Here is a 16,776-nt window from a genome sequence, read left to right as displayed (position 1 = left end):
TGATTTTAGCTTAATTTAAGGCAATGCAATAATCTTGAATGTACCACTCGTCATCAATGAGCCATTACCACATTTCAAATAATCCCAAAGTACAAACTCTGGTTTCAAAGTCATTGGAGCTTCTCCACCCACCCTCCCCCCTTTAACCTGCCACCCCCTCCTGGCACCTGCCGAACAATTATTCTGTCCCTATAATAAGAAAAAAGTACCTGTTTATTCTGAATGCGGTGAGAAGGAAGTGAACTGCGCGGCCAACCCAAGCAGTTACCTTTTCCGTTAATTTAAGAAAACCAACAGCAACGTCCAATACATTACACAAGCCCTTTCCGATAGCCTCCACCGTCTTGCATGTTCCTTCACAGAGATGAGCGATTCCTAAAAAAGTATATCACATAAAATGAGACAAAGAATTCAAACATGACAGTTTACGTGTAGTTTGAGACCAAACAAAACATCTGCAGGACAGCAACAAACGGAATCTTCTTCAATTTAATACAATCGTTTAGTAATTAATGTTAAAAGCATTCTATTCAAGGTCGCGCGCATTATCATGGAAGAATGGAAGTCTTGCTCAGCCTTACGTCAAACTGTCCAACCACAGTTCTCTCACTTAATTGTCTTCTATTACATTGAAATTTGTTCATCAAAATTGGAATGGAAAGAAATAGTTTAACAACAAATTCAATCAGCCAACCAGCCACTAGAAAGAGATTGAAATCCAGACGACCCGATTCTTTCAAAGTACATTATCCTATCCTCAGCCTCAACCAAAGTTATAATTAACTGACTAGGCACAATTAGCTCACGTTCAAGAGATTTTTAAGGCAATTCTAAAACACACGATGAAAATAAAAAAAAAAACACATGACGGCCAGGAAAGCGTTTGTCTCGAATGCGAAAATAAAACAGAAACCCCTTACGGGCTGAGACGTGTGACTCGCGTTCATAGCTTTCGAAAAATTTCCGTTTTAGTAAGCACCAGACTTGAAAGTCCCTTGATCGCTACAGTGCAATCGGTGAGGCGATTCATGATTGATAAGCTAGTTTCCTTTTAAACCTTTTCCAAATATGGTACTCGCTACAAGAACTATTCGAAAGCAATGGTGTATAAGGGAAATTAACACTCTTCAACCACTTATAAGGTTCTTACACCAACCTTGACAGCCCCCTCCAACAATTCCTTCACATAGGAGTTTACTGACGAATCGGCGCCGTCGGAGATGATGAGCGAAATTATCATTACGCAGATTGTCAAGACCGCGCTTCCTTCTCCAGCCTTTGAAAAATTTCTTGAAGGCTTGTCCAATCTGAAGTATTAAAGTATAATCTTCAATCCATCTCCATTTTATTCAGCTGGTCACATCTATTGTATAGACTACGACAAAGGTGTTTTCAATAGCTACAATTCACAATAAACAATATGTTAACTTTGTACTTTTTTTTCGGTCATTTGTTGGCTTATTATAACAGCGGAGAAGCTAGTTTGCAACCCAACTATTTTTGGGAGGGACTCACAGCTTATTTAAAAATTGATTTAAAGCATTCTGTAACGTTTTTATTGACTGATTGGAGCGGTGAAGATACATGATTACACAAGCGATCATTACTTGAATATTACAGGAGTTTCTCCACCGAATTATCCTCTCAAATATTTCCAAATCTGTTTGCTTTTCACGTCTTTTTTGGTATTTTTTGCTGGAAAAATGTCGCAAAAACGATCAACCCTTACATTAACGTAATTCTGTTATTGCCTTGAAATAAGACAGGAAATGATAAGCGTATATGGTATGGCTCTCTTAAGTTTCTGGATCTGTCCCTTAGATAGCTTAATTGTCGTTATGAACAAATCGACCTTACTGGCAACTGAATTCCTATGGTCTCACTTACTGGAGCTAAAATGTTTTTGCTCATCCATTTTCCAGCAGCATCGAGGAAACCTTTACAATTATTCTCCGCCTGTTTGCATTTAAGACTCTTACAGTTATCACACTTGAGCTGCATCTTTCTTTTGCAGTCCTCTTTTGCTCTGACAACAGCTTCTCTTGCATCCCTTAATGTTTTCTCCGCTACATCAAAAGCAGCTCTTACTGATTTCGCAGCCTCATCCAACGCCTGAAAGGAAGAAATTCAAGTCAGTGTTAGAGAAGCGTTTTGTTATAATTGCTGTTTGAATTGTGACTAACAAATCTATTGAGCCCAAGTTTAAAGTGTAAGGACAATTTTATGTGGTCGTCTAAGTGTTGTGTGGCATTGGAGAGTATGTTGTTTTAACAAGTTTACGCAATAGAGCTTTCACCGCCAGTGAAATGTTTAGTCTAATGATTAGCTACGGCTTCTATTAGCTGGCACGAACGACACATGACCTCATTAAGGTCGACTACTTTTTCAACATACATTTAAATTTACTTTAGATGTGCTGTATCCTGGAACGGTCTTTCCTCCAAAGTTAAAATTCGGACCAGTCTGGTAAGCGTATTTTCTTACCTTATTTATCCCGCTTAAGTCTATGGTGACTCTGACGTAAAAGTCGGCACCCAACCATTCTAATCTCAAACCAGCTACCACAAAAACTTCAGCTCTTATGAGACCAAGGAAATTTCCTTGTAGCAGTAATTCCACATGAGTCATAGTCAAGTTCAAGCGACAATACGTGGAAATCCCCAGGAGCTGCGTGTAACCCTCGATATACGCCTAGTGAAAAAGGCCGATATTATGTCATGATATTAATTTTTATGACGGAGTCTGATTTAGAATCAAAATCAAAAGCGCAGAGTGTTACGATTTATTTGATAATCAAACGGAAGAATAGTTTGCAGAGTTTGCAATGCCGCTACAATTCCAGCGCTTACGATTTAGTGAAAAGTAAAGTTTCGGACTCGCAAGCAAAAGAGGAATAATATTATACCAATTTTACGCTTTTATCTCAGGCATTGTGTTGGTTAATTTTTGCGGTTCTGCTAGCGTCCATGTAGTTTTCACTGGATCGTAAGCGCAGTCATACATCGAATCGGGGACGTTCCAATTCTCGCCACTTCAGACTCCATCGAAAAGGAACATTAGGGTAGCAAGCGCCGTTCTGCAACTCCGTTGCTAGTGACGAACAGCTAACTATGCATCAATTAACCCAATCCATCTAAGCTACAGAAGCCAAGGTTTTTGTTGACTCCAATAATCTAAACATCCACCAGATAAACAAAACAAACTCACCTCAACGAACAGTGGCTCTTTTTTACCCATGACATAGAACCATGGTCCCTGACTCATGTCGGTTGGACTTCGAACTATTTTGGCGATGCCTAAAATATTGATTGGGTCGGGCTTCAAGTCTACTAAAATTGCCTAAAAAAAACGCAGAAAAGAATAGAAAAGTAGCTAAAATTTAGAGTCGCATGGAACTTTAAAAGAAGAGCAGTGACTTAACTTACAACACCATACGCTAAGCTGCCCTGGAGGGCGCCAATTTTGACAAAGTCAAGGCAAAACTTTACAACCCTTTTACTGAAGACAATATTTCAGTCGATTTCAGTCGTATTAAGACTTGACTGATCTAGTCATTGAAGAAGCCCGAGCGACTCCTAAAGCAATTGTCAAAAAAAGACCAAACGACTGCAAGTGTAGTGGGGGAGACAAAAGTTAAAATATAGCGGAACTCGACTACCAGCGAACAACCCGCTATTACGATATGGTGGTACAACTCCAATAAATGCGAAGCATACTTAAAGGTAACTATTGAATGCATTGGCACACAAAAAAGGCTTGCAGAGGTATACTCACATGTTTAGATAATTTAATGAATGCAAAAATTTCCCATCCTAGAATGTTGACCTTGCCATTAATCATGAAACCTTCTTTGACCAATGGACCTCCGGCAATTCGCAAATCAACAGTTGATGTAGCGTACGCACCCTGTAGAGATTTTAAACGCCTTGAGAATTAAACACACCCTGTAGAAGCAATGGACGGTCCGGCTCCTGTTTCTCAATGCAAAATGCAGGCGCTTTCAAACTTTAATATTAAGTTGGTGGCAATGTATAACGCATCCTTTTACCGCTCCTAAAAGATGATGTCTCAAAACGAAGAAAAGAAACAAACACTTCATTTGGGTGTCAGTGTATTTGGGACACTATTTTACGTCTCCTAGTGGAGACGTCAAGGTCTGTTCTGTTCCACTTTGTAATAATCGTCGCACTTTGTAATACCTGTCTCACTTTGTAATAACACTTGTCGCACATTGTAATTACGCACCCTCACACACTTTGGTAGTAAAACGAGCAGTCGCACTTTGTAATGAACTTGAAATGGATGGTCGGAAGACAAGTAAACCCAATAATAAGCGCCATCATCGACAGCAACAACAACAACAACAACAATAATGATATAGTTTATTGTTATTATTATTGAGGATGTTTTATGATGATGAATTGATAATGATGATGATGATTTATATCAAAGCCGCTCATGATACGGCCACCGCAATAACACAGAATAATGTACTCTTTATTTCCAACATCTACAATCGACGACAAAATGAGTTGAGACACTTCGCCCAAAACTGGGCTTTTTTACGTTTTAAGGACTTCAAAAGGAGGAAATATAGCTTTCCTCCCCCATCGCCTCCCCGCAATGTTGTGCCCTTGTTCTAGCTACCTATAGAAAACAACAAACACCCCAGCTTTGAATGGAGGGGACAGGGGAGGAGTGCGGATTCTTTTGTTCTCTGATCCCTATTTACCCTATTTACGTACAATGTCTCAACAATTTTGTCGCCTATTGTTGGCACAACTTGATTGACAGAATGACGTAATTTGATGTCATTATGAACTCATATTGTTAAATTTATTCGCAAAATCCAACAAAATCAAGAAATTGACAAAAAAATTTAAAATTATCTTAAACAAAAGCTGTGATGTCATGATGACGTCATTCAATATTAAAGAAGGGTCTGGAACCATCCACCATCTTGAATCCGCCATTTTAAATTAATTAAGTGTATTCTTTTTATCTGAAACCCGCATAAAGCGAGGTAATCGTTATAGAAAAAATTGATCTGTGCATAAAACGATGCTTATAAAGCAAAAAATATCCGCAAGTCATGAAATTCCGAGAGCAATTATGTCTGGTAAAAATTGAACCCAGCATCTGCCATTTGCTCATTTTTAAATTCATTTTTTTTTCTCAAATCATTCATTAAAGAGCCTGGATTACACTGACAGTTATAATAAATATATACCTCTTATTAGCCGAGTTTTCGGTCCGTACTGTAAATTACGGACCGAGTGTTTTTCCATCGATTTATGGCCCAAGTGCGAAGCGCGCGGGCCATAAATCGATGGAAAAAAAACGAGGATCCGTAATCTACAGTACGGACCGAAAAAACGAGGCTAATAAGATGTTTATTATATGGCTTCTTCCTGCTTGTGGGACCGGAAACAAGTGCAGGACGCACGATTTGACAGTCATTTGACAGGTGTCAAAAAAGAAAGTTTTTATTGGCGCACGAAAACAATAGCACATAACAAAGGGTTTCCGAGAAAGTAAAAACAAATTCGCCATGTTAAAAAAGTTTATTCGGTCAAAACTAAGAGCACTGTAAGTTTTAGCTCTTTAATGTAACGCTGGAGTATTTTGGAAACCAGACACTGTGTCTGTCTAGAAGTAGTTTCCATCTTTTCTCCGTTTGTTCTTGTGAAAAAACACTGCAAAAGGCAAAGAAGATTTTCAAGGTAAGTTTGTTGTCATTGTCGAAGGATTCGCTCGTTAATTGTTTTTGGGAAAACTTCTCTTTCTGCCAGTTCATTCTCGTCTTCAACTGTGATCTGCGTTAAAATTTTCAAAGACTGACTAGAATTCTCTTCCTCGGTAAGGTTACGATTCAGTTTCTACAACAGCTTCGTTCCATTAAAACAAAGCCAGGTTAAAATTTTGAAAGGTAAAGTCAACATCCCAGTCCTCAGGGTTTACATACATATTTCAAAGTATTCACTCGTTAATGTGACGCTGGAGTCTTTTGAAAACTGGACATTATTGTGTCTGGCTCGAACTCGCTTCTATCTTTCTTTCGTTGGTCTTTGAAAAAACACTGCAAATTAATGGCAAAGAAGCTTGTCAAGATGATTGGGTGCAGGTATGTTTGTTATCATATTTGTTGAAGGAATTACTCATTTTCTCTTAGGAAAAACGTCTCGAATCTCTGTCAGTCGATTTTCGTCTTCTTAACTGTGTACTACGATAAAATTTTCGAACACCGACTAGAATCCTCTTAGATAAGATTACGAGTTAGTTTCTTCATCACCTTCGTTCACAAATAAACACAGTTTAAAATGTTGAAGGCCAAGGTCAACATCCAAGTGCTAAAGGTTAACAGGCGTCTTATAGCTTTATTTAAACATTTTTTCCGAGGTAAAGAGATTTAGACCTCCGAAATGAGCATTTTCTTTAAAGATTTTGGTCCGTATAGCAAGTTACGGACCGCAAATTGACCAATCGCATGGCGAAAACAGACTCAGCCATATAATAAGATAAAGTATTGCTAAATTAAGGGTGATGCTCAAATTCAATTACTAAAAACAGAGATAAATCCTGTATTATTAATATTACAGTAACTATTATTGTTGTTGTTGCTGTAGATGGTGATGCTTATCATTGGGTTTACTTGTTCTCTAGCCTGTGTGGCAGACAAAGGGCAATAATTTCATTACAAAGTGCGAGAGGTGTTACAAAGTGCGACTGAACAAGGTCTACCCTTTTGCAGGTCAAAGGCAGTCGCAGGTAAGCCCAGTCTACCGACTGAGCTAATCCTGATACGCTTCAGGAGAGTGCGTTCGATGGGAAAGGGGATGGGTAGGTAGTGAGATTGAGAAATCAAAATCAAACACTTTTATCTATGTGAATATCTGTCTTTATCAGTGTTATTGTTTATCCTCCCATTTTATAATTTGTTACTACTGTATTTCATTTTCCCTAAAAATGCAAGGACCTTCTGTATTTTTTACACTTACTTGGCTAACCCTCGAAGTAAACTACGTGTAAGTAATTGCAGGTAAAACACAGACTGTGATCCTCAATATATTCTTGTGCACCGTAGGATAGTCAATAAAATTGGCTAAAAATTGGGCTACAGAAAATTAAAGTCATCTGAAAAGTTAATTGATCTGATTGATTGAGCTGTCAAAGCGTTGCGTATGACTTCAAATGCTTGTTGTGTGACACTGGGTTAACACGACTCACCAACTCAGCACTGTACAACGCACCCGGAATGAGTGAGATGAAAAGGTCAACGTTTTACCGTTCAAATTCTTGTATATTTGTTAAAAATGGTGACAAACATAAGAACGCTGTAAATAGCTTTAAAAGCGAAAAGATGTAATTCGTAATAGAATTAAATATGTTCGATCTATTAGTGATCTTGCTTGAATCTATAAAAACAAATACAGTGTGCAGAACACATTGTTAATGTTTACATATCCGATTTTCTTAGGATGGAGCTTTTCCATGAAAACAAACTTAATTGAAAACTCAGAGAAAAACGATGAACAAAACTGTAGTAAACACAAACATGTTTGTACATGTTTCATCTGTGAACGAGTGTCACAAAATAGATACCAGTTCCCGGGCAAGAAAAACTGTGCACATGAGATCGAGGCAGAATGTGCCAGCCGGTCCAAGATGGCACCCAAACCTTGAGATCGCGTGGTATCCAGAACGCTACCCTCGGGATCTCCCGCGGGACTCGAATAGCAAGCGTCCTACTTCGTCCAACGCAATTAGATTTAATATGGCTTTAACAGGATACGCAAGTTTCCCCCTTCCACCACACTAATTTGGAAGAAAAAGATATTACAGTGGAAAAGCTAACAGTTTGTGCCGCTACTCTTGTGAAAGAAACGCTCATTACTACGTGTTAAACATCCACATATAAGTTGTTTCCTTCACTTCTGTTAAACTGCAGTTTGGCACTCAACCGAGTATGGAAGAGCTTTTTTTCTAGTACTCAAGATTACCTTAGCACCTTCGGGAAAGCCAGTAGCTGCTATTGCAGACGGAATTTCTATAGTTGATCCAAGCAGTCTTAGGATCTTTCCCAACGTGAGTGCTGAGATGGAAGCATAGAAGAACTGTGGATCCCCAACACCTACGTATCCAGCACCGCCGAAACAATGACCCTGTCGATTAATGACAGAGAGTGAATTTTAACTTCTAAGTTTGTGTGCATAAACAGGAAAAAAGAACAACAACTATAAGGGCATACACACAGCTTGTAATGAAGCAAATCAATAGACAAAAAATACTCACAAGATATATAAATTTAAAAAGCTATCGAACCGTTGCATTTTTCTTTCATATGGGTCAAGCAGGGATTGCAGCAAGAGGGTGCTTGTTAAGCTTTGAATAATGAACATCCCTGAGAAGTGTTGTAACATTTTCCATATAACTCTACCTCGACCGTGTTAATAAAATGGTTCCAGCCATTTCTTGTCTTATTATTGTTTTCTTTGATTTGTGAACGCAAAGTGCTTCAGGCGCAAGTCCAAATGGAACACACAGTTTAAAGACTCGAAAAGACAGTTCCAGATACTTTTCTGAACGACCCGCTTCTGAAAGTACATCGTCCAGGTTACCTCAATGTTGATTAACTTCTGAATGACGGATCTGAATGTAAGCTATTGTCTTTAAATTTAATTTAAATACAGTACCATTGGTATGGTTAAAATAGTACTTCTTGTTTCCAATTAAAGAGCTGCATATTAAGGACACTTAGGGTGTGCCAGAGTCTGTTACGTCCATAGTGGTTCATTTCTGTTCCACGCTCTGTCAGACAGTGCGCTATTTCCGCGAAGACATTTTTGAAGGGCCAACCCTTTGTAGATGCGAACAAAAGCGAGCCCCTTTTCCTACGTTATTTTAATACCCTAACTGTTGCTCCGGCCGAGTACTGAACCCAAGCCTACCGCTCCTGTACCCAATGCAATCAATAGAGCTTAGCATTCGCCGGTTGACTACACAAAAATGAAAGAACAACTAAAAATAGTTAAAAACGCACCTCATTGGACAAATCTGCCGGTACTGGACATTCGTGACCAAGCTCCACTCTCATTCCAAATTGTACACCGGTAATTGGTATAGGTACTCCAACTTTGTATGTTAACCTGTCAGTCAAAGGAAAATCATCTATTAGGGTGGATTTCCACTGTCCCGTAATTCTTACGTGCGTACGTGCGTAAAGTTTACGTTCGCAGATAAAAGAGAGGCAATATATGAAAGATTGCGCATAAAAGTAAAATTGAACCTCGCTCAACTTGACGTTTAACGGACTTCATAGCTTGTCCCTACTTCATTTACGCGGTTAAACGTTACGTGCGTATACACACACGTTAAAATTACGCGATGGTGGAAATCAACTCTTAGGCTTCAAACTTTTAAATTAAGCTAAAATACCACTGCTCTTAGCCAATCAAATTGAAGAATTTCTCATGTAGTAGTATAATAAGTGGAAATCCGCGTTTTCGACTAGAAGATGGAGATGAGATCATGTGTTACTACACCTTCATTAAAGGAATGCAAAAACGTCTTACCCAGCAAAAATGTTCCCCATAGATAGCCAAGGGATCCAGAACGCCTTTCTCCAGATTCCCCGCATTCCCAGCTTACCAGATACTTGTTGTTCTAGAAAATCGTACTCCAAAACCCCAAAGAGGTACAATTCATTTCCTTCTGGTGCTTTGATTCCGTCTCGAACAATTTCACCCTTGATAGGAATTTTTATTTCAGCGCGGAAGCCCATCGTGGTAAGCGTAGTGGTCTCGTTAAAATCAGCCTAACAAAAATCACAATACATAGATTAAAGTGCAATTCGTAGCGAATCACTTCGTATGAGTCCGTATGCTTCTGTTTTCTTTTATAGAGAAGATAAAAGGTTAATGATAATGGTTCTAAAATAGCCACACATAAATGTTCGACTTTATGCCCCTTATTTCGGGGGGGGGGGGGGGGTGGGGGTGGGGGGGGGGATGTGGAGAAGTTTGTGCCTCCGAAGACTAAAACATATGAGAAGCGTACCTTAATGGTATACGGCACATACTCGTTTAGGCCAATGAGTGCCCCCACTGTTTTAAACCACATTTTTCACCGTGAGAGAGATATCCGACGGTTGATTTATCAGGACTATATATATGAGATAAAATGCTCTATCTCTAGCGAACTACAATACTCGTCACTTTTGATGATGCATTTGCACGTTATACCTTCCCTTATGTTGATTCACTTATTTCCCATTTTTAAACAAAGCAAATCTCAACCTTGGATAAGGTTAACAGAAAAGTAAGGTAAGTCGCTTGTAAAGGTAAAAAGACAAAGCAAAGATAAAAAATCCTCATTTTTAGTCTAGTGCTTCAACGGAATTTGACGGCTGTTGTAGCCCGATGATGTGAAGAGACTTTGCCTCGATAAAGAGGCTCGACGTACCTCAACGTATAGATCAAGCCTATTAAAATATACTCCATCCCATATACGAACATCTCGAAATCCTGTCGCGATTCTGATTTTTTTCCATTGGAATTGTCCAGATATGTACCACCTGACTGTTGGTCCAAGAATCACCTTCATAATTTCACAGAATTTGTTGTTGTGACAGTCTTTCGGTAGAACAAGGCTGGCCGCAGCAAAGATACCTTGATTAAAATGCAGAGTACCGAATAAATGATGTGGCCCATTAATATACAGCTATTTTGGGAAAGGTTGTTGGAAAAAATGTGCACGCAACAATCCAGAAAGGTAATATGGGATATGATCGATACACTGTTCCTGGCGACTGTAGCTGTCGAACCTACTTTTTTTGCTTTTTTTATAGCACTCGCAAACACATTTCCATGGCCTTTCGTGCCAATTCTTTCAAATTTCTCTGAAGAACAGTGAACTTAAAACCACCCACAATGCCTTTCGGGATTGTCGCGTGAACTTTTTCCGACAACCTTTCTCGAAATAGCTGTATACGAAATCAAATTGATGCATACTCAGTGGAAGAGAAATGCTTTGGACGTTTCAGTTATTCCCGTGGGCGTATATCAATTACAGAAAATAATTGTTCTTGAAAATATCTTTGTCCGTAATGCAGTATCTGCTCATTAGTGTGATGCCAAATATGACCTGATATGCGGGCAGTTCCCCATCTGTATTTTGCTCCGTTAAATCCTCCATTGACGATCTACGTTAAATATCTACTCCTACAACCTAAGTCTTCTAGGAGAAAAATATCCTTGTTAGATAGAAGTGCCTTCCGTCTTGGAGCGAAACAGTAACAAACGTCGCCGTTAAATGCTTTTTACTACATTGACATTTACCCTTACCTTCGGGAATAGCGGTTGTAATAAGACTGTGGAGTGGTTCTAAAGAAAACTTTGTTTCTTCATCCGTGTAGATTGGCTGAAATCCTAGAACCTCAGGAGCTAGAAAGCTGACACCAATCTACGCGAGGCAGCAAAATAATTTTAGCAGTAAGCAACATTAAAAATGAAACCTTAACCGCCGTAAAAAGTTAAGCAAAAGTTGAATTTCGACATTAAAAGTAGAGGTCTTCAATTTTTAAAAAATTCAGTACCTGCAAATCAATTCCAATGGCATCCAGAAAATCAACTCTAATTCCAGACAGTTTCTCAGACAACCGGCCGAATGATTCCTTATCGAAGAAAAATCCGATAGCAAATTGTGGTCGAAAGAACCTAACTCCTGTCAGAATCTCCACCTTAACTGGTACACCTTGTATCTCAAATGTTCCTGTAATGCGGTAGAGGCCCCACTTCACCAAGTACTTGTGAAAAGACACAGGCTTCAGGATGAAATCCCACAGGCCGGCTTTTCTACGAAATGGAATTACTATCAAGCGTCAGTCGACGAACATAAAGGGTTATTTTACTGAAATTAGGTGGTTTGATTTTTCAACGCTGATCCTGATCTAAATCAAGATCCCCCCTTCTTCGGCGCCGTTTGTCCAATTGATCCTCTCATTATTTATTTCATTTACCTAATTAAACTTTTGACGCAGAGGAATGGCGTTGACTAACCTTCCATTGTTGCATAGAGCATTTAATTGAAGTTTGTTTTTTAATTTATTTACTTATTTATACTGGTTTAGCATGAAGCTATATTGCTAATTTAAACAGAGTTAGTAGACTTACTTAAGGGCATTGGCAAAGAAATCTGGGACATCTTCGGGATTTAAACCAAAGGAGGCCATCAAATCTTGAAATGTTGCAGAGCCAGCGGTTCCCTTCGCGTATGGCACTTCAGACTGCGGATCCTTCCACACTTCTGTAGTAAAATCATTTCCAGTCGTCAATGTGTAAGTACCTTTTGCCTTGAATGTCTGAGCATTTCCCTCTGTATAATACGAGAACCTGAAAAAAAAAATTAGAGTGCAAATTTACAATAAAAAATGCAAGCAAGCCCAAGGAAAAGAAAGAACAACAACAACAACAACAACAACAACAAATGAAGGAAAAAAAAATGCAGCCTTGATCGAGAGAGTATGTGGTGTCAGTACGAATTAATATTTGTTTGAAAAATCATTCTAACTTGGCAGATCATGGAAGACAATAAAGGGGATTTTAAAATCTAAAACCACAGTCAGGGATAGTCGAAGTTTCCTACGATAAGGGTTCTTACAGAGGCGGACTGAATAAAGTCTAATTAAAACATGGAACTGGATTGTGTAAAAAAAAAGACCCTGTCGACCCTTCCGAATAGTTAGGCTAGGACCTCTGGAACTATAAACTTGCTGACATTCACTCTTTTGGTATTATCGTTTACCACAACTGATTCTTTTCTGTTCATTTTCTTTTCTTTTTGTTTTTTTATTAATTGATATTCTGTTTCTCTCTTTAAAGCCCAAATGGTTAAAAAAAGCACTTAACTAGAGTTTCAATGTATTTAGCACGAAAGGACTAATTGGGAACACTATTTTTACGTCTCCAACTGGAGACGAGACCACCATTTTACGTGGTCAGCACAGCTAAGCGAAGGTCTTGCCTCTTGCAGTGCAAAGAGAGTACCTTCATTTCTCAGTTATTTTAAGACCCCGAGTATTGGTCCGGTCCCGGGAACCGAACCCGCGATCTCCCGCTGTGCAATCAACGATGTACCGACTGAGCAAATCCTGCCGCGGTTGTAGTAAGTTTCGTTAAATTCGATGGGAATTTAATAATCACAATCGATGTTTGAATCAATTTAAGTTAGCCAGTCACTGCTATTGTCAAACTACGTGGCATTTCTTGCTCGTAAAGAAGTCATTGACACAATAGGTCATGGATGAGATACATGTAGGATACGCCATATCCATGCAGGGAATCCGAAAAACAGTCAACTAAGTACACTCAACACTTAGCTACTCCCGAGTACAGCAAAGAATAACATTTCATATCAATCAGTAACGGTGTCCGCCCGAATCTAGCCTCAGGGCGAGATGCAGCCACTGCCTTCGCGCCGTATTTGCCATATCAGAGAGGATTCTTCTAAGATCGGATGCGATAATGAGAATCACTTACTAACCTGACATCGACTATTTCAAATCCGCTTAAGGGACTGTATCTATCAGCCGCCGAGCACTGGAACTCGTATTTCCTTAGGGCATGGGACTCATCAATCCAAATGGAAATAGCCGGGACGTTCTCTGTCAGTTCGGGACGGGTCCATTCGGGGAGAACGTCAATTTTGGCGTAATATGTTGCTTTGTTATCCACGACCTTCTGAATAGCCAAGGGGTCGATTATCTCAAAACAGACCTAAACAAGGAACAAGAGAACTAGTAGTAATCGTACATTATAAAGTGCGTCCGAGGTAACAGATCTTTTGATCGGATATGCAGGGAAAGATATTTCCAACACGAACATTTATCTTTGAGGATATCTATTAATTTTGAGTGGACGGAAAAATGAACGGAAGAGTTTTCGCTGATTAAAGGGGATTACGTTTCCTGACCTTTACTAATATCAGCAAATTTTTTAGAATAAAATGCAAAGTTTTATGAACACCTATCGCTCAAACATCAGAAAAGAAGCCCTACCATTTCTTGCTTGAAACAGATTGTTTTCAAAGGCGAGGCGAGTTTTAGAACGTTGACAAACAGTAAAGAACTCAACTTTTATTAGTTTCTCACAGCCGGTTTGATTATAGCCTGATTATCATCCATCCATCAAAATTCTATACAATATCACTGTAATATCTTGAGTGTAATAGTTTGGCTTTTGTTTTGGCACAAGGAACGATAACCTTTTTTCGCTGCCTAGCACGCGACCAATGGTCTGCCATGTCGCTATTAAATTTAAGATTAGATGGCGCTGAAAAGAAAGAAGAATAACTTGTTATAAAGACCACAGGGTACGCAAGAACTACAGAATTTTGTAGAGTAGGGATTGCATTCCCCTAAAGTCCAACGCAGTTGTATGGCAGTTTTCGACCCCACTACATGTATGTACTGATTTACAGACATCCTTTTGGCAAAGTGGATAATAGGGCCATTTATACGAGGAAAAATAAGATGCGTCTTACACAAGACACGTCTTAAATAATACGCGAACTGTACCATTTATACGAGCATGTCTTATCTAAGACGAGAACAGCTCGTATTAATGGTTCGCGTCTTAGTTCTGTTCTTGACTCGTTTTCATGTGAATGTTGCCCGTGGTAACAGCAATCCAACGTGGCGCGCGAAAAATTAACGTATGCGTACAATGCGTTCGCGTCTTATTTAAGACGCGAAGGTCATTTATACGAAGTTTTCCTCGTCTATAGGTAAGACGCGTCTTATCTAAGAACAGTTGTTAAGGGCTGTTCTAAAATAAGACGCGTCTTACCTAAGCCGCGTCTTATTTTAGACGAAATGTGCCGTTTATACGGAAAGTTCGCCTCTTATTTTTCGTGGTATAAATGGCCCTAATGTCTTCTTCCGAAAGCAATTTGAATTCTGGATATATCAAGCGACGTTTTAATCATAATTTTTTTCAGTTACTCTAAAAAACCCTCGCATTATACAGCATCAAAGTGCAAAACATATTTTGTCGCTTTTTGTACAAATTGTGCCACTTTGTGAATATCACTGAGCGAAAGCCATCGCACGAACGCCGAAAAACTGCGAACGCGGAGAGAACGTTACGTTCTTGATTTATCACCATATTATTTTTAGGTAGTTGACTTGAATGGTTTCAATCTCAATCCTTATTCTTCATGTCGTGGACAAGGGTGACAGTAAAACCAGTAATAACGATAACGCTAGGAGCTAACCTTTGTAAGTTTCTTCTGTTCATAATCATCTTTATCGTCAGGTTCCATTTTGATCGCAAACCATCCACTTTCCAACTCTCTCTTAATGAAATCGAAGTTTGAATATATAGCATAGGGAACATCCTGTTTGTAAGCTCCTGTGACTGAGAACTTCTCGGTTGCACCGCACTCCAGAGCTATCCAGGATGTAGGATCAGCTGCTGTTTTATCTGGTTTGCTCGGCTGATAGACTTAAAGAATAAAGAGTCCGTTAACTTTCGGTTTTTTCTTTTCTTTTCTTTTTTTTTTTGGGGGGGGGGGGGGGAGGGGGAGACTGAATTGCCATGTCCGTATCAAGTGGAAAACTGGATAGTTATTTTGATAGTTAGATAGTTTATTAATAGTCGTATTGCAATCCTGAGAGGTGGAATTAGGCGATTATTTACAACTAAACATAACTACTTAAAAATACTATTACTAATTTGAAGCTTATTGATAAAGAAAAATGTAAGAAACGAAAAGTAGAAAACACTTTATGAATGTACTGCAATAAAATTTTGATTTGTTAAAAAATAAAAATATAGTGATATAATGAAAAGCAATCGAAAATTGTAAAGCTATAGAAACATAGTTTAAGCCTTGAGGGCATTGAAGGTAATAAAGCTATGATGAAATCTGTTCGTCTTGAAAACGGGCCTAAATTTCCTTGTGTTTCTAAGGTTTGACCTACAGTTATTAAGAGCAGGGAGAATGCAGTGGAGCTTATTCTCTTTGTTCTGTACGACTTCCTTAAATAGTTTGTCTACAAGTTCCTGGCGGCGGTCTGCAAGTTTAATCAGGCCTGATTCAACCAAAGACTTCCGCTTTGTACTCCCTCAAGTTCATTGGAGAGATACGCAGGAAGACTGTCGTGAAAGACATGACGCACACATTCCGTCATAAGGAGAACGAAAGTGCAGAAAAACTGAACTAGCGCACGTGTACCTAGGCCATGGCGTTTATAAGCTGAGATAAAACAAGCGCTTATTAGCTTTCTTGATAATGAGTCAACGTTAAAGTTCCATTTCAGATCACTTGAGACATTGAGGCCTAGTTTTTTTTTGCACTGGTAACTTTTAATTCAAAGGCATGCCGTTAACTACAAAGGAGTCAAATCACTTACGTGGTATTCTTAGTGCCAAGTGGGGTGGGTATGGCGGTAAGGAGCTGGCTAGGAATCAGCCTTTCATTCTTTGTCGCGTGTTGTCAAATAATTATAAAGTCTCGATATTTCACCACAATTTTGAGAACACAAAACGACAGCAACACAAATAACAGCGACAAAAGAATTGCCTTCGGGAAGCAAACAAGTGTTCGTCACTGGAGCGGACTGCTCAAGGAAATGCCCTAGTAACGGTGCCTGCTACACGAGATATTGCACATCTTACACTGAGTACTGAAAAGCATCACCGCATTTTAATACTAATTTATTTTTTATTAAGTTGTCTTATCTGGCATATAGATAATAACCAACAAACTGTATTCTTA

At 39.0% G+C, this 16,776-nt stretch overlaps 1 protein-coding gene across 1 annotated transcript in view; it reads right to left on the bottom strand.

The window, feature by feature from the left end:
* Positions 1 to 16,776, bottom strand: part of LOC140926199 (uncharacterized) — a 56,406-nt gene that overhangs the window by 20,109 nt on the left and 19,521 nt on the right. The window contains exons 7-21 of the mRNA XM_073375979.1: positions 15,271 to 15,500; positions 13,540 to 13,772; positions 12,171 to 12,389; positions 11,594 to 11,852; positions 11,343 to 11,460; positions 10,462 to 10,667; positions 9,573 to 9,814; positions 9,041 to 9,146; positions 8,001 to 8,162; positions 3,775 to 3,906; positions 3,208 to 3,339; positions 2,485 to 2,691; positions 1,888 to 2,112; positions 1,157 to 1,307; positions 210 to 375 (exon numbers count right to left, since the gene is read on the bottom strand). Of these exons, the coding sequence (XP_073232080.1) occupies positions 210 to 375; positions 1,157 to 1,307; positions 1,888 to 2,112; positions 2,485 to 2,691; positions 3,208 to 3,339; positions 3,775 to 3,906; positions 8,001 to 8,162; positions 9,041 to 9,146; positions 9,573 to 9,814; positions 10,462 to 10,667; positions 11,343 to 11,460; positions 11,594 to 11,852; positions 12,171 to 12,389; positions 13,540 to 13,772; positions 15,271 to 15,500 (2,788 nt within the window). The remainder of the gene's footprint in view (positions 1 to 209; positions 376 to 1,156; positions 1,308 to 1,887; positions 2,113 to 2,484; positions 2,692 to 3,207; positions 3,340 to 3,774; positions 3,907 to 8,000; positions 8,163 to 9,040; positions 9,147 to 9,572; positions 9,815 to 10,461; positions 10,668 to 11,342; positions 11,461 to 11,593; positions 11,853 to 12,170; positions 12,390 to 13,539; positions 13,773 to 15,270; positions 15,501 to 16,776) is intronic.

This window comes from Porites lutea, chromosome 2 (assembly GCF_958299795.1).
Source record: "Porites lutea chromosome 2, jaPorLute2.1, whole genome shotgun sequence".
Lineage (NCBI taxonomy): Eukaryota > Metazoa > Cnidaria > Anthozoa > Scleractinia > Poritidae > Porites > Porites lutea.
This window is presented reverse-complemented; position numbering and strand designations above follow the sequence as displayed.